At 37.8% G+C, this 26,279-nt stretch overlaps 1 protein-coding gene across 1 annotated transcript; it reads left to right on the top strand.

Annotated features, from left to right (window-relative positions):
- The first annotated feature begins 13,999 nt into the window (after nt 1–13,999).
- Nucleotides 14,000–20,868, top strand: SMR3B (submaxillary gland androgen regulated protein 3B). Its single transcript, XM_028848534.2, has 3 exons — nt 14,000–14,148; nt 15,460–15,527; nt 20,287–20,868. Exons 2-3 carry the CDS (start codon nt 15,474–15,476, stop codon nt 20,470–20,472), a joined length of 240 nt encoding a protein of 79 aa, XP_028704367.2. The 5' UTR covers nt 14,000–14,148; nt 15,460–15,473; the 3' UTR covers nt 20,473–20,868.
- Nucleotides 20,869–26,279: the final 5,411 nt, after the last annotated feature.

The raw sequence follows: 26,279 nt of genomic DNA, 5'->3' as shown, positions 1-26,279 counted from the left end.
GGCTTTGGTATCAGAATGATGTTGGCCTCATAAAATGAGTTAGGGAGGATTACCTTTTTTTCTATTGATTGGAGTAGTTTCAGAAGGAATGGTACCAACTCCTCCTTGTACCTCTGGTAGAATTCAGCTGTGAATCCATCTGGTCCTGGACTTTTTTTGGTTGGTAGGCTCTTAATTATTGCCTCAATTTCAGAGCCTGCTATTGGTGTATTCAGGGATTCAACTTCTTCCTGGTTTAGTCTTGGGACAGTGTAAGTGTCCAGGAAATTATCCATTTCTTCTAGATTTTCTAGTTTATTTGCGTAGACTTGTTTATAGTATTCCCTGATGGTAGTTTGTATTTCTGTGGGATCGGTGGTGATATCCCCTTTATCATTTTTTATTGCGTCTATTTGATTCTTCTCTCTTTTTCTTCTTTATTAGTCTTGCTAGTGGTCTATCAATTTTGTTGATCTTTTCAAAAAACCAACTCCTGGATTCCTTGATTTTTTGGAGGGTTTTTTGTGACCCTATCTCCTTCAGTTCTGCTCTGATCTTAGTTATTTCTTGCCTTCTGCTAGCTTTTGAATGTGTTTGCTCTTGCTTCTCTAGTTCTTTTAATTGTGATGTTAGAGTGTCAATTTTAAATCTTTCCAGCTTTCTCTTGTGGGCATTTAGTGCTATAAATTTCCCTTTACACACTGCTTTAAATGTGTCCCAGAGATTCTGGTATATTGTATCTTTGTTCTCATTGGTTTCAAAGAACATTTTTATTTCTGCCTTAATTTTGTTATGTACCCAGTAGTCATTCAGGACCAGGTTGTTCAGTTTCCATGTAGCTGAGCAGTTTTGATTGAGTTTCTTAGTCCTGAGTTCTAGTTTGATTGCACTGTGGTCTGAGAGACAGTTTGTTATAATTTCTGTTCTTGCACATTTGCTGAGGAGTGCTTTACTTCCAACTATGTGGTCAATTTTCGAATAAGTGCGATGTGGTGCTGAGAAGAATGTATATTCTGTTGATTTGGGGTGGAGAGTTCTGTAGATGTCTATTAGGTCTGCTTGCTGCAGAGATGAGTTCAATTCCTGGATATCCTTGTTAACTTTCTGTCTCGTTGATCTGTCTAATGTTGACAGTGGGGTGTTGAAGTCTCCCATTATTATTGTATGGGAGTCTAAGTCTCTTTGTAAGTCTTTAAGGACTTGCTTTATGAATCTGGGTGCTCCTGTATTGGGTACATATATATTTAGGATAGTTAGCTCTTCCTGTTGAATTGATCCCTTTACCATTATGTAATGGCCTTCTTTGTCTCTTTTGATCTTTGATGGTTTAAAGTCTGTTTTATCAGAGACTAGGATTGCAACCCCTGCTTTTTGTTGTTGTTGTTGTTCTCCATTTGCTTGGCAGATCTTCCTCCATCCCTTTATTTTGAGCCTATGTGTCTCTGCATGTGAGATGGGTCTCCTGATACAGCAAACTGGTAGGTCTTGACTCTTTATCCAGTTTGCCAGTCTGTGTCTTTTAATTGGAGCATTTAGTTCATTTACATTTAAGGTTAATATTGTTTTGTGTGAACTTGATCCTGTCATTATGATATTAACTGGTTATTTTGCTCGTTAGTTGATGCAGTTTCTTCCTAGCCTAAATGGTCTTTACATTTTGGCATGTTTTTGCAATGGCTGGTACTGGTTTTTCCTTTCCATGTTTAGTGCTTCCTTCAGGAGTTCTTGTAAGGCAGGCCTGGTGGTGACAAAATCTCTAAGCATTTGCTTATCTGTAAAGGATTTTATTTCTCCTTCACTTATGAAACTTAGTTTGGCTGGATATGAAATTCTGGGTTTAAAATTCTTTTCTTTAAGAATGTTGAATATTGGCCCCCACTCTCTTCTGGCTTGTAGAGTTTCTGCTGAGAGATCTGCTGTTAGTCTGATGGGCTTCCCTTTGTGGGTAACCTGACCTTTCTCTCTGGCTGCCCTTAACAGTTTTTCTTTCATTTCAACTTTGGTGAATCTGACAATTATGTGTCTTGGAGTTGCTCTTCTCGAGGAGTATCTTTGTGGCGTTTTCTGTATTTCCTGAATTTGAATGTTGGCCTGCCCTACTAGGTTGGGGAAGTTCTCCTGGATGATATCCTGAAGAGTGTTTTCCAACTTGGTTCCATTTTCCCCCTCACTTTCAGGCACCCCAATCAGACGTAGATTTGGTCTTTTTACATAATCCCATACTTCCTGAAGGCTTTGTTCATTTATTTTTCCTCTTTTTTCTTTAGACTTCTCCCTTCATTTCATTCATTTGATCCTCAATCGCTGATACTCTTTCTTCCTGTTGATCGGGTCGGTTACTGACCAGCTTGTCCATTTGTCACGTATTTCTCATGTCATGGTTTTTATCTCTGTCAGTCATTTATGGCCTTCTCTGCATTGATTATTCTACTTATCCATTCTTCCATTCTTCTTTCAAGATTTTTAGTTTCTTTGCACTGGGTAAATAATTTCTCCTTTAGCTCTGAGAAGTTTGATGGACTGAAGCCTTCTTATCTCAACTCGTCAAAGTCATTCTCCATCCAGCTTTGATCCATTGCTGGTGATGAGCTGCATTCCTTTGCAGGGGGAGATGTGCTCTTATTTTTTGAATTTCCAGCTTTTCTGCCCTGCTTTTTCCCCATCTTTGTGATTTTATCTGCCTCTGGTCTTTGATGATGGTGATGTACTGATGGGGTTTTGGTGTGGGTGTCCTTCCTGTTTGTTAGTTTTCCTTCTAACAGTCAGGACCCTCAGCTGTAGGTCTGTTGGAGATTGCTTGAGGTCCACTCCAGACCCTGTTTGCCTGGGTATCAGCAGCAGAGGCTGCAGAAGATAGAATATTGCTGAACAGCGAGTGTACCTGTCTGATTCTTGCTTTCAAAACTTCGTCTCAGGGGTGTACCCCACCGTGTGAGGTGTGGGGTGTCAGTCTGCCCCTAGTGAGGGATGTCTCCCAGTTAGGCTACTCAGGGGTCAGGGAACCACTTGAGCAGGCAGTCTGGCTATTCTCAGATCTCAATCTCCATGTTGGGAGATCCACTGCTCTCTTCAAAGCTGTCAGACAGGGTCGTTTGCATCTGCAGAGGTTTCTGCTGCTTTTTGTTTGTTTGTTTGTTTAGCTGTACCCTGTCCCCAGAGGTGGAGTCTACAGAGACAGGCAGGCCTCCTTGAGCTGCTGTGAGCTCCACCCAGTTCGAGCTTCCCAGCAGCTTTGTTTACCTACTTAAGCCTCAGCAATGGTGGGTGCCCCTCCCCCAGCCTTGCTTCTGCCTTGCAGTTAGATCGCAGACTGCTGTGCTAGCAATGAGGGAGGCTCCATGGGCATGGGACCCTCCTGGCCAGGTGTGGGATATAATCTCCTAGTATGCCATTTGCTAACACCCTTGGTAAAGCACAGTATTGCGGTGGGAGTTACCCAATTTTCCAGGTGTTGTATGTCTCAGTTCCCCTGGCTAGGAAAAGGGATTCCCTTCCCCCTTGTGCTTCCCAGGTGAGGCGATGCCTCGCCCTGCTTCAGCTCTCACTGGTTGGGCTGCAGCAGCTGACCAGCACTAATTGTCCGGCACTCCCTAGTGAGATGAACCCAGTACCTCAGTTGAAAATGCAGAAATCACCCGTCTTCTGTTTCACTTGTACTGGGAGCTGAAGACTGGAGCTATTCTTATTCAACCATCTTGCTCCACCCTAGATTTTAGGTTGTTCTCATTGTTATTAGTTCATCTAAAAATAATTTTAGAAGGTATAAATAAAGTGAAAATTCAATAGCCAAGGAGATGAAACTACCATTGCAAAATTGTAACTGAGACAGTGAAAGAGATCTGACCTAACCAACTCCATCTTGCTTCTAACTTCCAAACTGTCCTTATTCATTCCTGGGCATAGGCTGAACTAACTTTAGAAGGAACTTAGTTGAGAGTTTAAAACAAAGACGATAAGAGCCCTTTCCCAAAACAAACCTCCTTCTTGCCTGGGGACTAGACTGCCTTTGTAGGACTAACAAATTAGCCACAAGATTAGATGGTATGGTTTAGAAGTCATTCAACTGGAGGCTACAAGATTCTAAACCTCCCTAAACTGCTCCAAAGATCAGTGCTTGAGAAATTTTGCAGACCCTGCACTTGATGGATCAGCTGGTACCACCCAGATGGATTAACTGGCTCATCTGATCTTGTGGCCCCAACCCAGGAACTGACTCACCGCAAAAAGACAGCTTCAACTCCCTATGATTTCATCTTCTATCTAACCAATCAGTACTCCTGGCACATTGGCTTCCCCCAACCCACCAAGTTATCCTTAAAAATTCTGATCCCCAAATGTTAGGGAGACTGATTTGAGTAATAATAAAACTCCAGTCTCCCATACAGCCAGCTCTGTGTGAATTACTCTTTCTCTGTTGCAATTCCCCTGACTAGGCAGTGGGCAAGGTGAACACACTGGGCAGTTACAAATTTAGGGACTCGCCCTTAATTATCCTTGTGGCTACCTTCCTGTGGTTCAGTAGCCCCCCTCCAGCACTGGATCCAGAGGCCAGCCCAAGTGGCCACCTAGTTCTCTTGGACTAGGGGCTGGCTCTGATACTCTGTCTGTAGGTGGGTCACTGCCAACCCAATGTGCATGGATTTAGTGCAATAAATAGTCCTGGGGAGACATCCCTTAACTGTAGCCCTATCATAGGATGTCTGTCTGTAGCCCCATGTTGGGGTGCCTGTCTGTAGCCCCATTGTGGCATCTCTGGGTTGCTGAGTATCCTAGGTGCTGCCAGTGCCTCCTTCCTTCTCCCTTCTGGTTCTGTTGTCCCATGGTGGGATGTCTGTCTCTAGCCCCACTGCAGGACTTCTGTTTGTAGCTCTACCCTGGGGTATCTGTCTCAGTTCAACTTCTTTGGGGGTCTCAGTTTGTCTGAAGCCCCTTGCAGAGTATCTGTCTTGGTTCGGTTCCTGAAATGGTCTCGGTTAGCTCTCCCTAACTAGTAAGAAGAGTCTTGGTTCAGGAGACTTATCTTCAATCAGGAAGATTTTGGGGAGATTTTGCAGACAGACGATAGCAGGATAGCTTGGAATGGATACTTTTGGAGTTCTTGGTTAGGGATCTGATTTGGAGGCCTTGTGTCTGGCTTGTCATTGTCTGTGTTTGCACATGTGAAGGGGATCTCAGAACGAATTGCTGATAGAAGTCCAGCAGGCCTAACTCAGAGAACCCTCCTTGTTTGTCTGGTCACATTCAGTGAGCTCTAAAGAAAGCTCAACAGGGATGTCTTAGGGTGACTCTCTGCTTTTCAACTTGCCCAAAGACCACCTATTGTAAATTGCTGGTTGGAGGTCATTCCTCTCAACCTGGAGTGGATCAAAGACAACAGGAACCAGCAGAAAACAGTTTGAGCCTTGCCAGGATGACATTGGAGGCTGAATGAGGTGACAAATATCTGTTTTATGTGTATTTTGCTGGGATGGAAAATGTTAATTCAGTTCCCTGTGCAGCCTGTTGGGCAACATCTTGCAAAATTGAGAATCTTTTATCCACGGTTTCATAAAACAGAAAAGTTTGATTTTCTTTTGTAAAGTGGCTTGAACCCCATAGCTATGGCACAGTGAGCAGGGTCATCAAAAGCCACTCTATTATTCTGAAAGCTGCAGAGCAAAGGAAACTGGAAACTTGGTATGCCAGCAAAAAGGATAAGAAACTCCTACCAGCCAAGTTTCTGGCCTCTTTCTCTCTTGCTCTGTATATGTATGTATGTGTGTGTGCACGTGTGTGCACGTGTGTGTTTGTGTGTGTAAACGGTAAATGTCATAGTTCATCTCTCCCGCAAGGGTTTGATTAATAATAAAAAGGATCTGTGAGACTCGTCTTAGGCTGTAGCAAATCTGGTGTACTTCGTGGTAAGAATTTATCTTTCTGTGTTGTTCTGTAATGGAGAGAGGAGTATCACAGGATAAAAATGTGGGTTTAGGATGCCTATTAGCCCACTTTTCAAGCCAGCCTGGCAGGCTGATCAGTTACAAACTTTGTCACAGGTCTCTCAAACCAGTACCAGATGAAATTTCTCTGTCTTGTGTCCTTAAGGGCTTAACCTTGTGACTATGTGGGGCTACTTTTCTTGGTTTCCGCCACCCAGAAAGCAGGAATTTTGAGGTTCAAATCATAGTTAGCCTTAAAAAATATCTTGAGCAGTTAAAAGCCTTCACAAATTCAAAATTAATTTCTTTAGGCTTCTTCTGGGAAAAGCAATAGAAACTGCTCAATGCTGTGTAGCTCAGTAGCTAAGGCTTTATCTTTTGACAATGGTGGCCCAGGTTCAATTCTTGACTTCTGGAATGATTCCTTTCTGGTTCATTATTTGTATAACTCTGCCATTTATTAAGGCTTTTCCCCCCATGGATAGCTTCTGGTTTCCTGTCTTGAATTTTCCTTTCTCTAAGCTACCCTTGGGGAGATTCGAAATCTTATTTTAAAAGAAAAAAGAAACTGCTTGCCATCTCTTTGAGATCCAGTATGCATCCATGGTTAAGTTATAATCTTAGTTTAAACTTATTAATTTTATGTGGGAAGTTACCTGTGGTAGAATTCAAAAGTCAGAAATACTGGTTATCCTGGCTAGAGTCTGGTCATGAGGTTTAAAAGGATTTTTGTTTGTTTGTTTGTTTGTTTTGAGATGGAGTCTAGCTCTGTAGCCCAGGATGGAGTGCTTTGGCATAATCTTGGCTCACTGCAAGCTCCACCTTCCGGGTTTATGCCATTCTCCTGCCTCAGCCTCCCGAGTAGCTGGAACTACAGGTGCCCACCACCATGTCTGGATAATTGTTTTGTATTTTTAGTAGAGCCAGGGTTTCACCGTGTTAGCCAGGATGGTCTCAATCTGCTGACCTTGTGATCCACCCGCCTCGGCCTCCCAAAGTAAAAGGATTTTCTTTTTCTTTAGAAAAAAGAGCTCTATGGTTAAAATCAACTTAATTAAAAATCGGTAGATCTAAACTATATGTATTTCAGAGGGCTTTATCTTTTTTCTCTTCTTGAGCTTTTTCTGAAAAAAAGTATTTGTCTTCTCAGTAGACTGAATTGTTCTTCTCCATTTTGTCTTCTTGCCACTCATAATGCCCACATGCGAGAACCTAGGATAAATTCTAATAGCCTGGGACTCCTGGGGAATAGCAGAGAAGATACCACAGACCCCATTCTAGGAAAGACCTCTGCTTTCCTCATAGAAGCCAAGAAATTCAAAGAGAATAGATCCCTCTCAAAATCGAAGGCTCTGTTCTGTTTTGCACTGTGTTCGCTGATGGTTTTGACTTTTGTGGGCATCACAAATTACCCTGCATCATGAGAGAAACTTGGCGCATAATAACTAGTTAGGAAATATACTTTTGGGGGTGGTTAATGGTAGTTACGGGGGTGTGAATCCCAAATGTCTGAGACAAGACTCAGTTAACTTAGAAAGTTTATTTTGCCAAGGTTGAGGATGTGTACCCATGACACAGCCTCAGGAGGTCCTGACGACATATGCTCAATGTGGTAAGGTTATAACTTGTTCTTATACATCTTGGGGAGACATGAGATATCAATCAATATGTGTAAGGTATACATGGGCTCAGTCTGGAAAAGTGGGAGAACTTGAGTCAAAGGCAGGACAGGCCAGAGGGAGATAAGAGACAAATGGTTCTATTCTTTTGAGTTTCTGATTAGCCTCTCCAAATGAAGCAACCAGATATGCATTTATCTCAGTCAGCAGAGGGGTGACTTTGGATAGAATGGGAGGCAGGTTTGCCCTAAGCAAACTCAGCTTGACTTTTCCCTTTAGCATAGTGATTTGGGGGCCCCAATATTTATTTTTCTTTCACATTTTCACCTTTTCTTTTTAAAAATATTTTGGAGAAATAATTTCAGGAGAAAATTAGTCTCTGGTCTCAGGATTCATCTGATCTATCATGGCTAGGATGATTTATTCCTAGAAGGAAAGTCCCAAGTTCTTAGGAAAGTTCATATATAGCAGCTTGTGAAGTCTAATGTCCTATGAAGAGAAAATAGGGTGAGGAAGGAAGAAAAACAAAAACAAACAAAGAACAATGTTGGAAAATTGATATCAGCTACATTGCTCTGAAGTTCATACATCAATAGGTAAGTATAAAAGTTGCTTATGTATATATATAGGTTGCTGTTATTTTCTTCTGAAGTTTAAGTTGTCTAGCTTCAGTTCACAGAGTTTTACAAAAGCACAGCTTAGTTTTCAGTGACTCCAAATTGGGAAAAATGGGAGAAAAAAAGAAGGAAAAGAATGAAAGCATTGTTTTGAAGACTTGTAGCCAAGAAAAATTAGAATTTTGTCCAAACTGTAGAAAATAATAAAAATTGAGAAACATTAGGCAAGAATGGAATCTAACAACAGGTGTACTACAGTTTTTGAAACAATTTTTCTCCCTCCAGTTTCCCACTTTTACTAAAGACAAATCATGGTAGAACAGGTTTGCTTTATTATAATTGGCCTAATTATTTGTATACAGTGCAGCAAGAACAATTATTTTTACATAGGCTTTTATATTCACTTTGATGGAACTTTGTTCCGTAGAAGGAATCTCAGATAAGACTTTTTTAAAGCTAAGCCCAGCCATAGATTTACACAATAGAATACCTACGAGTTGGGTGAATTCCTCTTCTCTTGAGGTTCCATGACAAACTTGGGGCTCCTGTGCCTGTCAGAAAGTGGCATTCTTTACTTACCATAGGTCACGAACCATGTATAGGAACTGTGTCGACAAGGTATGAGGCCAGTTTTCCCAAAGGGCTTTTATTGGCTCCGTAAGTCAAGTTTGATTCCTTAAAGGGCAGCACACTATTCCATTCAAAGCCTTGGTAAAACAACCAGTTTCTCCAATTGTGTCCTGTTATAAATGAAAAGAGATTCTTGTTGCACTTATGTAAATAACTGTATTGCCATAAGTTAAGAATACTCACCAATAGTTTCCAAATTCTGGAGAAATCAGGTAGAGAGAAACAACTATGTTCCAAATTATGTTTATAGGAGTATACTAAATTTTTAAAAAGCAGTCAATAGCTCAAAAGAAAAGTTTCCTTGACTCTGGCAAAAACAAAAGATCAGCAATGTTTTAAGCAAAAAGTCAAAAAGACTACTTCAGTCTTCTATTAGTTCTGTCCATGCATTTTATTCCTATTTTGCTTGATATTTATGAACATTTTGGTTCTCCAGGCATCCTGAAAGTTTTTCTTCTATTCTGATGTCACAATTTCCAAAGTTATCAGAAACTTATATTCAAGAGTGCCTGTTAGAGTTGTATAGCTGATTGTAAAACCACCTTCGAAAGAGGACCAGAACAAGACAACAATTGTTCATGGATGATGAAAAGCTTTAGGGCAGCTATAGTCAAAGACACTATTGACAAGGAAATTTGTTACCTCTGTGGTACACAATAATTTAATATAATATTTATAATTATTACTAATAATGTACACTAAGTCATATCAGAATTATAAGTTTCCCATAATTTTGGAACGCATGGAAAATGTATAATTCTGACATGACTTAGTGTATCAGAACGCAGTGTATCAGAATGGCTACATGTTTAATGGAGCCAGCAATTCAACATAACATAGATCACACTTTGACTTCAAACACCATTTCATATTTGACAATGTTTCTTGTATAATTTTTATACCAAATAAACCAAATTATGTCATTTTTGGACTTTAGGAAACCTGATATCTTAAAGGATTAATTAGGTCAGAAACAGACATAATTTATAATTTGATTTTGGAATGTTTGTCAAATATCAAAGGTTTAAAACACCTGAAATCACAGTTCATTGTAAAATAAGTCATTCATTTTGCCAACGTCAGTTCTGGCACTGAGCTCTTTTCATTTCCATTTCAGAGAACAATACACAGTTTTCCTCCAAAATATAAAGCTGTAATTTAAGGCATTTATACTAACTTTTAGGTTAGAATATGTGCATCTTTCATTTTTTAAACATTTTAATCCTTATTTTTAATAGATTTTACTTTTACAGTCCCTCATCATTTTTAATTAACAAATTCTTACCCATAGACTATACATAAATTTTAGAAATAACTTTATTAAACAAGACCAACATGATCTTAGTACCAATTCTGCCCCTCTCTGATGTTCTTTCTTCATTTAAAACACTAAGACATTGGCCAAGCACAGTGGCTCATGCCTGTAATCTCAGCACTTTGGGAGGCTGAGGTGGGTGGATCACTAGAGGTCAGGAGTTCGAGCCTGGCCAACATGGTGAAACTCCATCTCTGCTAAAAAAAAAGAAAAAAAAATACAAAAATAGGCTAGGTATGGTGACTCGTGACTATAATCTCAGCTTCTCAGGAGGCTGAGGCAGGAGAATAGCTCGAACTTTGGAGGCAGAGGTTGCAGTGAGCCGAGATCATGCCACTGCACTCCAGCCTGGGTGACAGAATGACTTCTTTCCAAAAATAAATAAATAAATAAATAAGACATTAACATCTTCCTATGTCTTGCAGTTATTTTGAATATTCAATGAGAAAATAAATATAGCATGATTTACCATACAATAAATGTATTACACTAATAGTTTAAAATTTTTCAAGTACTTGATGTCATTTACAGAGAAAACATGTGTATGACTAGATTTGCTTTTGTAAAAATAATATTACAGCAAAGAAAATATATTTTTAGAATTAAGATGAATCCAGGAATATTCCCCAAAAAGATTTTGAAAGGGGAACTGAATTTATGTGATTACATGGTTGAGGTTATCAATCTAGCAAAATTCTGATTAAAGGGCAATTGTATCTTTGTTTACATTCACAGTCTGGGGACATCCAGGTTATACTACAAAGACCAATTTGGCATTTACTGTAGAAAAATAGACCTCCTGCTTAAAAATATTGGGAAATTTTCCCATGACTCTCAGTGGAAAGGAAAGCTACTTTTCTCAAGAAATTATTATGATTATATTTTATGGACATTGTAAATGTTTTACCTGGTTTCCTCTTTTTTTCAACTTTGGCTACTTGGAAGCTCAGGGCAAATTTGTTGTCAACTTCCAGAAAGTTTACAGACCTAGGTGATGTGGGTTTCTTGCAGCATCCATGCTGCACAAGTCAGAGATATTAACTTTTCTTCAGTCTACAAGTTTTATTGTTAATTACATTTCATCATGCTAGACTTCAATCCAAGAGAACACATTTTCTCTCAGAGCTAAATGGCATTATTGATATCCTATACAACAATATTTCCACAGAAATTTTTAATGTAATCTGTAAGTTCTAAAGCATGATAAATATTTCAGGTGGCATTACCCCAGAAACAATATCATCTCCTTCTGAATAATTAAGAAGAAACACATACTTTTCATAGGTCCAAAGAAACTATGATGATTGTTATATTTCAGTGGAAATGAGTGTAATACAACAGGAAATCAAATATGTTGCTGCATGACTGAATTTAATTCTGCAAATCTACCTCTATTAAGAAAATATTTTCCATCTGTCATGTAAATCTCTGCACTAACAATAATTTTTCTCTACTGTCACTTTTTTAATTTCCTGTGACCAGAGACATTAGCTCTTTTATGTATTGTTCTAGTAAGTATTGAGGCAGGATCTTTTAAAGCCATAAGTTAATTAAAGATTAATTTGAGTGACTGTTCCTGTTTCTTAACAGACATGTGCCTCCATTTGTTTGCGTTCTTCAGATTCTTTCTGGTCACAACCGACTCAGAAATCGTCTTTTAGTTTTGCCAGTGTTCATCCTAAGTCCCTCAGAGCCAATGATCCATTACAATGTAGATCACACTTTGACTTCAAACATTTGGCTGATGAATATGTTGGCATCAAAACAAGAAAGAAGAGACATTCAGCTTTCGACAAACTGAATTATCATCAAAGAAAGAAGTGGAAATTTCTTTATTAATTAGGAATAGAACCATCTTCACTGATGTTGGGGCATGTAATCATTCAGCAACATATTAAGGGCTAAGACTAGCAAACCAGGAATGTATTGTGTTACACTTAATTATGTCATCAGAATTTTTTAAAGGCAGTGAAACTCCAACAAAGTAAATGAAATTAAGTACAGTCATTCAAAACTAAGATCAACTCTGGAAGTGCAGCTTCTTTATTCCTATCTCACCTCACAAAGGATTTTTAAAACACTAAGCACTTAGATATGCTATAAGTTCAGCAACTTGCACTATGTCTTACACCCAGCAGGTATTCAATAAATGTGTGAGAGAGGGAGGGAGAGAGGGAGGGAGGGAGGGAAAAAGGAAGGAAGAAAGGAAGGAAGGAAGGAAGGAAGGAAGGAAGGAAGGAAGGAAGGAAGGAAGGAAGGAAAGAGGGAAGGAAGAAAGGAGGGGAGGAGGGAGGGAGGGAAGGAAGAAGGGAGGGAGGGGAGGGGAGGCAGGAAGGTTGGTTGTAATCTTCATGATCTAAAAATTATAAATATATACATTCTTCAAATGAAGAAATTGAGACACAATGAGATAAAATAGCTTGTCTTATATAACCCAGCAAGGAATTGTTGATATTTGGCTTTGAAGTAGAATGACCTGACTATTAAGGTCACTTGATTCATCTCTACAATGTACTGTAACATAAAGTTAGTTAAGTATATGGTGATTATTAAGATTTAGGGAGCAACATGGAATACTGGTTAAAAACTCACTCAGGCCCCAGTGAGAAGACTTAGGTCAAGCACCACTCAGCTAGTTAGCATCTATGTCATCTATGTGTACAACAGAGATAACAATAGAACTCATTTTATCCTGCCATGTGGAATATGCTAAAGGTTTAGGAAGTAATCGCTGTTATTATTATACAATAATGTATAAAAACTACAGATTATAGGATCATCTAGCTTAGGAAAAATTATGCTCAAAGCCTAGATGTATCAAAAAGACAAGGCTATGATTTTCCATTAGACATTCACTTCAAAGTAAAAGTGTCCATATAATTTTGCCATAATCAAAAATTGTGCATGTCATTATATTTTTATTTAATTAAATGTCTCAAGTTAATAATGGCAAGGACAACATGATTTTTAAAACACAGTTTGTTCTCATTTAGTTCTTCATTGGCAAAAGCGAACTTCCTACAAAATGCATATATAAGGTCTTGTAAATAGTCTACTACCTTAAAATAATCACAAAGAATTGAAATATAGTTGACTGAGAAACTGCATAAACCTTCTGACTATTATCCCTCTTCTACCACTAGATTTTTCTTTCCTGCTTTTTTGAAACTTAGATCCAAATCCTAATAGCAGCACTCATTTTCATCATCCTTCAGAAACATCTACTCAATGAAGACAACTGTGAAAAACCATACATGGGATAAGATATATACAAACTTTCAAGCACAAAACAATAATACAATCTCATTATTTCAACTAAAAAATAGAAACAAGAAACCCACAACATATAGTACGGTGATCCAAACAGTCAAGTGATATTTTAGATATTCTTTACATTACTGGCCCTGCATCATACCTGGGTGTATGTGTGTACATGCAGTATTTGGCAACACTTATTTAATTAATGCAAAAACATAAGCAGCTGACATGAAACTGTAAGTCATTATAGTTTAATTTCAATTATCATTTTTGTTCCCATATGTTCTCCTGATCATGTTAGAATTTAAAAATATTTGTATTTCGCACATATGTAGGCCTTTGAAATAAAATAGAAAATATGATGAGACTAACAAATAACAAAAGACGGCCCATTAAATCACTTGGAATAGAAAAAGCTTGTGCCAGCTTTTCCTTTGAAATAAAGAGGAAATGGTGCACCACAGGCCCCAGACTGTTTTCCTGAGGTGATAGGATATTATGATTTGCTGTATCTGTTTCCTCAGGAAACAGCAAATGTTGAACAGGTCAATGCTTTTCAGGAATGAAAAAAAAAAATCCAGAAAAAGACTGCCAAATTGGCAAGGACAACTTTCCTATCTTTGTTTGAAGAGCAACAACTCAGAAGTTATTTTATTTCCGAATAGCCTTTCTCATATTGCCAACAGAAATCCATTACAATATATAAGAGTAAGATTTCTTGTCCCTTTTCACCTTTATTTGCCGTCTTTCAACTGGCAAGAGTCATTTTGACCAGCAGATTAATCAACTGTAAGACGGATCCTCATACAAAGGTAGGTATTTGGAAATATAAACTTAATAATTTTTATTTTGAATATTAACATTTTTCTCAAAGATAATCTTTCCAAAGATAACATTTTATGGGCTTTTCATAGAACATTCATTATCAGCAAAAACATAAGCAGCTGACATGAAACTGTAAGTCATTATATGCATTAAATTTTGAAAAATTCTGGTTTTTTCAGGTCAAAGTAAAACATTCATGTTGGGCATTTGGGCCAATCAGTCCATCCAAGTACACAGTTGGCTTTTCCTCCTGATGTACCTTAAAGTTCTTGAAACTTCATAGGGATAGAATACTCTCAGGTGTACTCTAAAAGAGAAAATTGTTCTACAGAATATTTTTATTATTGGTTTTTCTTTTGCTTTTCAAACTTCTTTTAAGAATGGATCATAGGAAAAGTAATAGTTTAAGGAATAGCCACACCCACATATGTATAATTAAATATTCAGTGAAATTTTGTCCATAGAATTCTTTCAAGACTTGCATTGCTCAGACCACACACTCAACCTATGTGCAGAGTTGACTATCAGGAAGCCAGTTTGCTCAATGGTGCATGGAGTTGCTTTCCCAGAACTCAAGCTATCATGTATTTGAAATATATTGTAAAATTTGAACCAATTGAGAGTAGAATACCTGGACATTTCCATGTTCTCTGCCTTAGTCTCTGATATATGGATTTTTGGAAGCACTTTGAGATCACTCATCACAGACTAAATTAATTTGGTAGAATGTTGTTAAAACTATGAAGTAGATTATGTGACTCTTCTCTTGGACTATACCCAACAGGGTGATTCCTTTTTTTTTTTTTTTCTTATTTTTAAGCTGTTCCAAGAAATTAAATTTGTAACATAAGATCTAGTTAAAATGTTAATATCAAACCCATCTATAGAAATCTATAAAGTAATGTACCTACTATTTTAAAAATATCAAAATGTTCAAATATAAATAAGTATACATTTTAAGGTAGTTACTTCTAAGGGAAAAACCTTAATTATAAAAACTTCTATTGCTCAGAACAATTTATGAACAACTCTTTTGCATTATCCCAAGGATCAGTTTACAAGTCAAAAATAAAAACTACTTCCACTATTTTGAAGTCAAATTTTATAAGCCTACTAATATTGCCCCACAGTAACACTGAATTCAAAATAATGTTAGGCAAATTCCCTGAAAATGCTATAGTAGGATATTTGTATTACATTATATCCAAATGTTGAGACATTTTAAATACTACTTTTTAATTAAAAAAAAAAAAAAAAAAAAAACAATCATACTGATCACCTATTGTGCTTACTTTCAGAGGCAACCGAAAGGATGAAATCACTGACTTGGATCTTAGGCCTTTGGGCTCTTGCAGCGTGTTTCACAGTAAGTATCATTAATCACGGTCACACATCTTTATACTTTTCTCATTAACTATTATTTCAGATTTCTTTTTACGTTAATGATGTTACCATTCCATCAATGGTTATTAACCATTGATGAAACACTGTTTAGGACTTAAATTTAAATTTAAAATCTAATTTAAATAGCCACACATGTCTGATGGCTGCCATACTGGACAGTTCAAGTCTGTAATATCAGACTGCATTAAACAGATACGTATAAATGTAAGTCCCCATACTCTAGTCGGTGACACAGTAGGTAAAACTCTATAAAAATAAATAATTAAAATAGAACTGTTTTTCCCAGCATGTAGTTTATGGATCATTTACACCAGAGTCACCTAACTCACTTATTAAAAATGTAGTAAAGACCTCAGCCAAGCCTCAATAAGAGTATCACATAATGGGAAAGATGCATTTTACCAAGGATCTACAAGTATCTTTGCATGCTAAATTTTGAGAGAATGCTAAGCATTTATATATAAACAACTACTTTGTATACAAAACCAGGTTAAAGACAAATGAGATACTAAATATCATACAAAATTACAAAAACATTTTTAAAACACACGTATTTCAAAGTAGTAGAATCATACTTGATTTCAAAGTAGTGTTAGATTAATTCTAGGGACAGAGAGAGAAGACTAATTCCAGAGTAACTTCCACCAAAGTACTATAAAATCTACTATATCAAATGGAAAAATATGAAGCCATTTTTTTTAGATTATGACTTCCACAAATCAAGCAACATAAAATTACATCATTGTGAAACATGAATCATAAAATAATTCCTCTTTCATCTACTTTCAAAAAGGAACAAAAGCAGGAAATTCTCAGGTTACTGAGGTAGTCTGACCTTTGCTAAATTACTGAGAACATTATATATTGACATAATTTTTAATAAACCAATAAAATATATTGACATATTTTAAGGCAATATCTTAATGACTTGATTATAAAGCTGATTTTCAATATTTTTATGCCTTCAGAATACAAAAGAAAAACATTTTATAATTTCAAAGTATCAGGTTTTTGTTATATAAAATTTTTTATAAGATTAATTTGAAAAAGATAGCTTTCTGGGCAGGCGCAGTGGCTCATGCCTGCAATCCCAGAACTTTGGGAGGCCAAGGCGGGCGGTAACTTGAGGTTAGGGGTTCAAGGCCAGCCTGGCCAACATGGTGAAACACTGTCTCTACTAAAATTACAAAAATTAGCCAGGTGTGGTGACATGCACCTGTAATTCCAGCTACTCCAGAGGCTAAGGCAGGAGAATCGCTTGAACCCGCGAGGCAGAAGTTGCAGGCAGCCAAGCGAGCCACTGCACTCCAGCCTGGGTGACAGAGTGAGGCTCTATCTCAAAAAAACAAAAAAAAGAAAAAAGAAAAAGATAGTTCTCTGATAGCATAAGCAGTATAAATAGATATAAACCTTTCCCCCAACTTAATTATATGAGATTCATGATGATTGATAATTATCGAATGTTGGAAATGTGAAGGGTAGCATGTCATTTACATGTGTGTGTATATGTACACACACACAAATAAAGCAAGTCTAACTACTATTAGTCCCATTAAAATACAAATAAATTTAGGTTCAAAGTATCCATGTCTTAGACGTACTGTTCCTAAACAAAGTAATGTAGGAGATTAGTGTCAATTATAGCCCTTTGAGAGAGTAGTGTTTCTTCTTAACATAGTATTTTCATCATTTTTCTGAGTTTATTACCTTTAGAAAGTTGTGGAAAGGGAGCTAATCAATGTGATTGGGTATATTTACCACAAAGATTTTTCATTACTTAATATTAAGATCAATATCAGGATATCTTTAGGAGGCAAAGATACTTTCAGCTAATTTTTTAATTGTTTTGACAATAAAAGTGAATGGAGTATTTTCCCACACTAAGGATTTGTTTCCTTGACAATTAAAAATCAAGTCCTGAACTTCCATACATCCTAACTAGTCTTTGGTTTGGCAGCACTTGGGTCAAATGCCCTGCATAATACCACAGAATGTCATCAGCTAGAAAAGACAAACACGAGGCCGGTTCTACAGAAGTGCCTTGGCATTTTTCATTTGTTGTATTAGTGATCCTAATAAAACTTTTACTCGCACATTAAGGACAGAAGCCAGGTTGAAGAGCAAATGGGAATTGAGAAGTGGAGTTGGCAAATCTAGAAAACCCTTTCATAGAGCTTCGCTTTGCAGGAAAGATGTGACAAGAAAATCAATGACAACAAGGGTACCAGTGGTTGAAACTGAACCTTTTATAAGCAGGGAAATAATAAAACTTGATATTTCTTTTGCAAATGATCTATTTAAACTTTCTGTATATTTTAGGTGAAAGGGTAAGAGTAGAATCAAACAGTCAAATCAAGGTGTCATTACAGTAACTTGGGTAAAAACAAATGACTTAGGTTAGAGTGGAAGTAAGAGAAATGATAAGAAGTGGTTAGAATTAGAATTCAGGAAGGGAGATGCAAAACCAGTAGGATTGTGGGGGAGAAGTGTGAGTTGAACATAAATGGTAGTTGTTTTCTGAAGAAAATGAGTCAGTTTATAATTCCTGTCATTTAACTGTCTCATTTTCCTCAGAAAACAAATTCCAATATTATACTTACAAGAAGTAAAGGGAAGACTGACAGAGCCAAGTCCCTGAGAAGACACTTCTAAAGAAAGAGAAAATTCCTAGCTATCAGTGACTCCATGGTTGTGTGGCCAGTAAATCAGGGAAGTTCATTTCTAATTGCCTGAAATATCTTGGTGAAGCAGGAGAAAAGCCACTTTGGTGGGGGTAGATGAGAGCTCAGGATGAGGTGGAGAATGTTGATAAAACTGGCATCAACTTGGAAAATTACAGGCTTCTGGGGAAGTGGGAAGAGATCATGTAAGATAAGACACTCAAAAAAGGATTTCAGACAGCACTGAAGGATGCTAACTCTGATGGTATAGTGCTGGTGACATCCTCTAGCATTGTTAAGAACCTGGCATTAGGAATCCAGGACAGGGATGCTTTACTGTAATACTAAAGTTTAGGATTAGCAAGGGTAATGGCCAAATAGGTGAAGGGACTGAGAACCACAGGAAGTGAATGTAGTTTTGAGTCCAAAAAAAGCATCTGCTCCAAGCAACCTGGACTTCTTGCCATCAGTAGAGTGGAACTTCATTCTTACCCCAGAGCATTTATGTATTTTCATTCTCTTTGGCATGTTTCCTCCTTATTTTATATTCTTTAAGCCTCTTTTCAAATGACTTCTTCTCACTAGAAAAATCCTTCATCATTTTCCTATCCAGAACTGATCGCTTTAACTACCTAATATATTTGTTCCTTGCACTACTTTCCAGCTTTTGTATGTTAATTTTTTTAAATGGAGACAGAATCTTGCTACGCTGTCCAGGTTGACCTTGAACTGCTGGCCTCAAGCAATCCACCCACCTCAGCCTCCCAAAGTGCTGGGATTACAGGCATGAATCACCATGCCCAGTCTCAGCTATTTTTATTTCTAAAAATTGTGCTGTATGTATACCATACTTGAGCCAATCATCGCTCTAAGCATTTTACAGGTAATATTTCAGAACAAAAATCTGACGATAACCACAGGAGGTGGATCCTTTTATTAATGTCATTTTTCTGACAAGAAAAAGAGACTCAAAAAGTATTCCACACTCACCCAACCTCTATGTGCCAGAAGCGGAACTCAAACCCTCGCATGAAACCCCACAGACTCATTCCACTCATTTCACTTCCCTTTAAATCATATTTATCCTGCCTTGTATTGTAACTCCTCTGCCTGTAGATTCATAGAAGATCTGTTTGTAACCCTGGCTCCCCACCACAGCTCCTACATTAGCTCATTGCACAAAGTAGGTGTTCATGATATTTTTCACAATTTATTAATGTTCAAAGTCTGAACAGCCCTGAACTCTTGAATTAGACGTAAAAAGACATTTTTCTCATCCTGGAAGGGCATTTATTTCCACTTACAATTTATTTAAATGACAGATTCGACTAAAGGCAAAGGGTAAGATTTTTGCTCATTATATAAACATATATATATTTTTAGTCAACACTATCCCTGCTTTCATAGACAGCCTAGGTAATCAGAAAGCAAAAGAGAAACTTTTTTTCTTTGATAATAGACTTTCAGACTATGTGACTTAGATACAATGTAATGATTTTCTATTGCTGCATAACAAACTACCACCAATTAGTAGCATTAAAAACTCATAAATATCTCAGTTTCTTTGGCCATGACTGAATTTGGCTAGTTGGCTTTCTGCTCAGAGTCTCACAAGGCTGAAAAGGTGTGTCCACTGCTGTATTTTTTTTTCTGCAGCTCAGCGTCCTTTTTAAAGCTTGTATGGTTATTGGCAGGATTCAGTCCCTTGGTTATTGGGCTGAAGCCCCTACTTTCCTGCTGCTTGTGAGCCCGGGGCCACTCTCAGCTCCTATAGCGGGTCTACCATGTACCTCCACGTGGCCCTCCCCACAACATGGCATCTTGATTCAAAGCACAGAGAAAAGCATTCGCTGCAGCCTCAAATCTCTCTGATTTCTTCTGTCTCTGACACTGTAGAACCTTTTTTAAAAGGGCTCACCTGATAAGGTCAGGCCAGCATGTGCCAGCAGGGAGTAGAAATCTTGGGGCCATCTCACAGTTCTGCCTACCATGGAAAGCATTCACCCTTATATTTAACTGTGAAATAGGTGAATTAAAATTATTTACTTCTTTTTTCCACAGCCTGGTGAGAGTCATAGAGGCCCCAGGGGACCATATCCACCTGGACCACCAGCACCTCCTCCACCTTTTGGCCCAGGATTTGTTCCACCACCTCCTCCTGCACCCTATGGCCCAGGGAGAATTCCACCACCCCCTCCCCAACCCTACGGTCCAGGGAGATTTCCACCACCCCCTCCTCAACCCTAAGGTCTACCACTTCATCCTGATGGCCCAGGTTATCCACAGCCTCCTTCCCAACAAAGACCCTCTCCACCTGGACCTCCATTTTTCCTGGTAAATTCTCCAGCTGATCCTACCCTCCCTACTCCTGCACCCCAAATATGAACAACTGCAGCAGGTGCCACCACCACCACAAAAGACACCACTATCCTCGTAACTACTGCTTCTACTACCCAAAATACGAATTCCAACACTGCTTCCAGAAGACTTTTATGTAAAATCGCTTCCGTTTTTGAATGAGAATGAAAAATTCCAAAAGTGCTGAGCTTTAGGGAGAAATAATCTTAGAAAGAAATTGTAGAAAAACCCTATGCAAACATAACATTTATACCAATGAGGTGAAAATAAAGAATTGAGCATCAATATGAAGTCTCCACTGTTATCATCAGAGCAACATTTTTCCCCCAGTTATGTCACCTAAATGAATATTAGTGCTGCCAGAAGGCTAGTCTTGTCCCATGAGGCCAAAGAGTAATTAAGGAAAAATGAAATGAGACACTTGAACTTGAAACTTAAGGTTATGAAGTGGGAAGAGTAAGGAACAGGATTCTCTCTTCAGTATGGCAACCCATCATGCAATTACAAAGCCCAAAAGATGTTAATAGATACTAAAATGAAAGAATCTTAGCCCTCACCATAGCCTGCCCCCTGAAAACTCCTGAGTTCCATGTAATCATTGCTTATAAATAATTGCAAAGAAGAAACACCATTTAGCAAATCTAAATATCTGAGATGTGAAGCACAAGTCTTAGAATTTGATATGAAAACTCATTTTCTAAGCTAAGACAGAGATAGGAGATGGTTTTAGATACCAATAAGAAGAGGCTTATGGCTAAGATTTCCAAGTGTCTTCTGCTTCTAATTATTAGTTGATGTTTTAATCAGAAGTATTATGATATGACTATTTAGGAAATGGCCTCATGATGTCATGAGAGCTTTATCTTTCATGTTTGACTTTTCCTTCAGGACACTTAACTTCCCACATTGCCATCAAACACTTATAAATTAAATCTTCTCAAGATACCTAAAGTAAGCAAAAAAATTTATATGTGCTCAGTGCTTTCTTCACCCCCACCCCAGAGACAAGGTCTCACTCTCATCTCCCAGGCTGGAGTACAGTGACACAATCACAGCTCACTGCAGCCACGACTTCCCTGGCCCAGGGGTTTCCACTTCAGCTTCCTAACTGGGACTACAGTGCACACCACCACTCCTGGCTAATTTTTTTGTAGTTTTAGCAGAGATGGGGTTTTGCTATGTTGCCCAGGCTTCTCTTTCACTTTTGAGAATCTACCAGGGTACAGGGACAGTTTTAGTAGCACAATAACAGCAATATTGAAGGTAGTCAAAGGAACTGTCCTCATGGAGCTTCTATCTAGTGAGATATAAAAAAAGTAGATACATGTCAATAAAATGTAAGAAGTGAGAGTGCTTTGAAAAATGATAAATAACAAGTAGGGAGACACCAAGTTGTGGTGACTGACTTTTATGTGAGATAATCAGGGAGAAGCTCTCTGATGAAGTGATATTTGAGGAATGACTTTAAGAATGTTAAGAAGCAAGGTACTAAATGACCTAGAGAAAACATGTTCAAGGCAAAAGAGATCAACCATGTAAAGATCTGAAGCAGCAATGGATTTTGTGTATGAAAAGAGCCAACAAATGTTAATGTGGTTCACACTCAGAAAAGAGGAGAGTGGAAGGAGATGATATGAAGAAGGCAGAGAAAAAACACAATGTAAAGAGATTTGGATTTTGAACTTTATTCTACGTGTGATGGGAAGTCATTGCAACTTTAAATGAAGAAATAGCATTATGTGATTAAAATTTTCAAAACTTCATCAGTCTGGCTGTTCTATGGATAGAAAACTGTTAGAAAAGCAAGAGTGGTGGCTATTTCGGGAGTCCTGATTAGAGAAGAAGTGCTTTAGACAAGGCAAAGATCAACGGAGATGGAGAGAAGTGGTCAGTTGCAGGGTACAGCTGAAAAAAAAATTTCAATGAAGTGTGGAATATTGGGTTTGAAGGAAAGTGTATAATCTAGAAATATCTCTGATAATATTGGCCTAAGCAACTATGTGAATAGTGATGTCATTTAGTAAGTTAGGAAAAATTGGGAAAAGATCAGGGTGTAAGGGTGTGGAATATCATGAATTTCAGAACGTGTTAAGGTTGTATTATCCATTTACCTTCTGTATTATTGTACTGCTATCATATCATATTATCACAAACTTAGAAGCAGAAAATAACACAAATTTATTATCTCACTATTCTACAGATAGAATTCCAGGTAATAATATGGCTCAGATAGTTCCTCTGCTTAGGGTCTTGCCAGGTTACAATCAAGGTATTAGTAAGGCTGCATACCTTTTTGCAGGCTTTAAGGAAAAATCTGTTTTGAGGCCCATTTATCTCTTCTATATATCTATTCTTTCTGACTCTTGTTTGGTTATATCTCTCTGACTCCAACCAGAAAAATATATATATATATGTTTTTAAGAAAAATATTCATTCTTTGATTATTTAATAAAAGTGAGACTAGAGAAGACATGAAGTTTAATGCTTTGATTTTAAAAATTGGAGGCAATTCAATCGCTGGTAATGACAATGTCTTAGGGGTTACCATGAAAAAGGTTAGGATAAAATAAAATAATGTTGGCTTTTCAAATCCAAATGTTGGAAGTAAGGAGGGAACTGGGAGGCCATGGATTGGATGAATCATTTATAGGGATGTTGAAGTCATCAAACCTGATGAATAAAGGGAGAAGACAGTGACCAAAGTGATAAAGTCTGTCAAAATTCCCAAGTAGTGGCTAAGCAGGAAGAAATTACTCCAATAAACAATAACAGTGAAGAAGTATGGCTTTTTTAAAGACTCTTCAAAGTTGCAATGATAGAAAAGAGATGAGATCTAGAAATAGCAATGAAAGAAAGGTCATCTACCTGATCTTGGTGTTGCTATATCCATATTATTTGTAATGGGCAGTGATGGATGATATCACAGTATAACATAACCCTCAGAAGGCTGCTGTTATGACATAAGTGTTACAAAGCAGTGCTATCGGTAAATGAAATAAGGAGTACCTAAACAGAAACAAGTTGCTCTGAATTACTCAGCAAGGTCTTGTGTACTAGGCTGACATTTGGTGATGGGATGAGAAGACTGTATATACATGATTCTTCTTAATATTGTTGTTGCGGGAAGTCAGGGACCCCAAACAGAGGGACCAGCTGGAGTCATAGCAGATGAACATAAATTGTGAAGATTTCATGGACATTTATCAGTTCCCAAATAATACTCTTATAATTTCTTATGCCTGTCTTACTTTAATCTCTTAATCCTGTTATCTTTGTAAGCTGAGGATGTATGTCACCTCAGGACCACTATAATTGTGTTAACTGTACACATTGATTGTAAAACATGTGTGTTTGAACAGTACAAAATCAGTGCACCTTGAAAAAGAACAGAAATTTTAGGGAACAAGGGAAGACAACCATAAGGTCTGACTGCCTGCCGGGTCGGGCAAAATAGAGCCATATTTTTCCTCTTGCAGAGAGCTTATAAATGGACGTGCAAGTAGGGAAGACATCACTAAATTCTTTTCCTAGCAAGGAATATTAATAATTAATACCCTGGGGAAGGAATGAATTCCTTGGGGGAGGTCTATAAGTGACCACTCTGGGAGTGTCTGTCTTATGTGGTTGAGATAAGGACTGAAATACACCCTGGTCTCCTGCAGTACCCTCAGGCTTATTTGGGTGGGGAAAAAATCCTACCCTGGTAAATTTGAGGTCAGACCGGTTCTCTGCTCTCAAACCCTGTTTTCTGTTGTTTAAGATGTTTATCAAGACAATACGTGCACTGCTGAACATAGACTCTTATCAATAATTCTGGGTTTGCCCTTTGCTTTGTGATCTTTACTTTTGCCCTTTGCCTTGTGATCTTTGTTCTCCTTTTTGCCCTTTGAAGCATGTGATCTTTGTGACCTACTCCCTGTTCTTACACTCCCTCCCCTTTTGAAATCCTTAATGAAAACTTACTGGTTTTGCGGCTCAGGTGGGCATCACAGCCCTACCAATATGTGATGTCACCCCCGGAGGCCCAGCTGTAAAATTCTTCCCTTTGTACTCTTTCTCTTTATTCCTCAGCCAGCCAACACTTATGGAAAATAGAAAGAACCTACGTTGAAATATTGGGGGCGGGTTCCCCCGATAATTGTTATTTCACCCTGATTCAAAGTGTAATTTTATTTTTATTTGCAAAATTCTTGAGCCTCTAATATGCATATTTATAAAGATAAGTGATCTATACATTTGCTTCCAAGCCCTGTGGGACAGAGTATGGAGAAAATACAACTACCTCTACCAAGTACTGCAGTAGATGCAGTGTACTTGGGACACAGACAAGTTTTCAGTTTTGCCACACATTACTGCAAACACACAGAGAAGAAACTGAGAAAATAGAGGATCCTGCTGATGAATTTTCATGGGTTCAAGAGAGCAGAGTTGATGTTTGTGTATGGGGGAAAAAAAGAGATTATACAGCCCTCCAAGGATGACGGTCTGGATATAGGTGGATGATCTTAGAGACATGGAATCTTAGAGGAAAAAGATGAAGAAGTGTAAGACACAAGATTAGCCCTGATGGCCTCTTAAAGAAATGTGAGTAATACATTTTAATTATATCCTCTTTCTCAGAATTGTTCTCTCATGATGAGAGGGTCTTAACAAATGCATCCAGAGCTCAGAAAGCCTCCACCTCAATGCTTTCTTAATTTGTTTAACATTATTTACTGACCTCCATGTGTTATGAACTGTGGTAGTTACCTGGGATAAATAAGTGATCAAACTAAAATGTTGCTCTCCTGGAGGTTAGAGAATATCAGTGGGGAGAGGGTTATGTTTTTTCTGTCAACCCTGTGAAAAACCCTTATCAACTCAATTTCACCTTGATGTTATTTGACTGGCAAATGCTGAAATTACCCACATTTTTGCTTTAACAGTTTTCGTGAATGCAGAGAAAGAAATATGTGATTATCATTACATCTTTAAACAAACCTATTTCTCAAAGGTTTCTTGAAATTCATGAAAAATGTATTTAATTAAAACTATAATATCACCAACAAGAGCAGATACAAGGAATACCAATCTATATCCATCTGGGAAAAAAAATATTTAAAAAATAATGCATAATTCTAAGTGTCTGCATTTCCCTTGGAATGCATCACAAGTTTCACATAGGTTGTGTGTAAATACCACAATGAGAGCTGACTCTTTTTAAAATAAGGCAAGTATATGCCTGAAGCACTCTCTGCCTCTGACTAGCATGAGAGAAGGACAGGAAACAAAGATTAGCTGGAAAGGTCAATAGATAGCAGGTTTATTGGAAGGGGTGAATTATTAAAGTGAGCCAAAAAAATACAAATAGGGTGGCAGAGGGTTGAATGTTTGAAACTGTGAGTTTGAAGGTCATGCAGAACCTTTGTTTCTCTCCCAAATGTTGTCTCTAGGTACTATACTTATGTTTGGATCTTTATTTTTTTCTTAATTTAATATGCACATACACAAACATCTACAAGCACCATCTCATTACTTGCAGCCATTTTAACCACCAGATGTAGCACTTCCCCCATCTCCTTGTAAGCACATACATTGCCCCAAATTTTTCCCCCACAAGAAAGCTCCTTAATCAAAACTCAATTCATCTTACAGTGTTTGGCTAACACAGCTCCTGCACCAAAATCTCTCTGCTTCTTTTCCAAGTCCCTTTATAA

Source organism: Macaca mulatta, chromosome 5, assembly GCF_049350105.2.
Source record: "Macaca mulatta isolate MMU2019108-1 chromosome 5, T2T-MMU8v2.0, whole genome shotgun sequence".
NCBI classification, from domain to species: domain Eukaryota; kingdom Metazoa; phylum Chordata; class Mammalia; order Primates; family Cercopithecidae; genus Macaca; species Macaca mulatta.
Note: the sequence above shows the minus strand (reverse complement) of the source record. Positions and strands in the feature narration are given on the sequence as shown.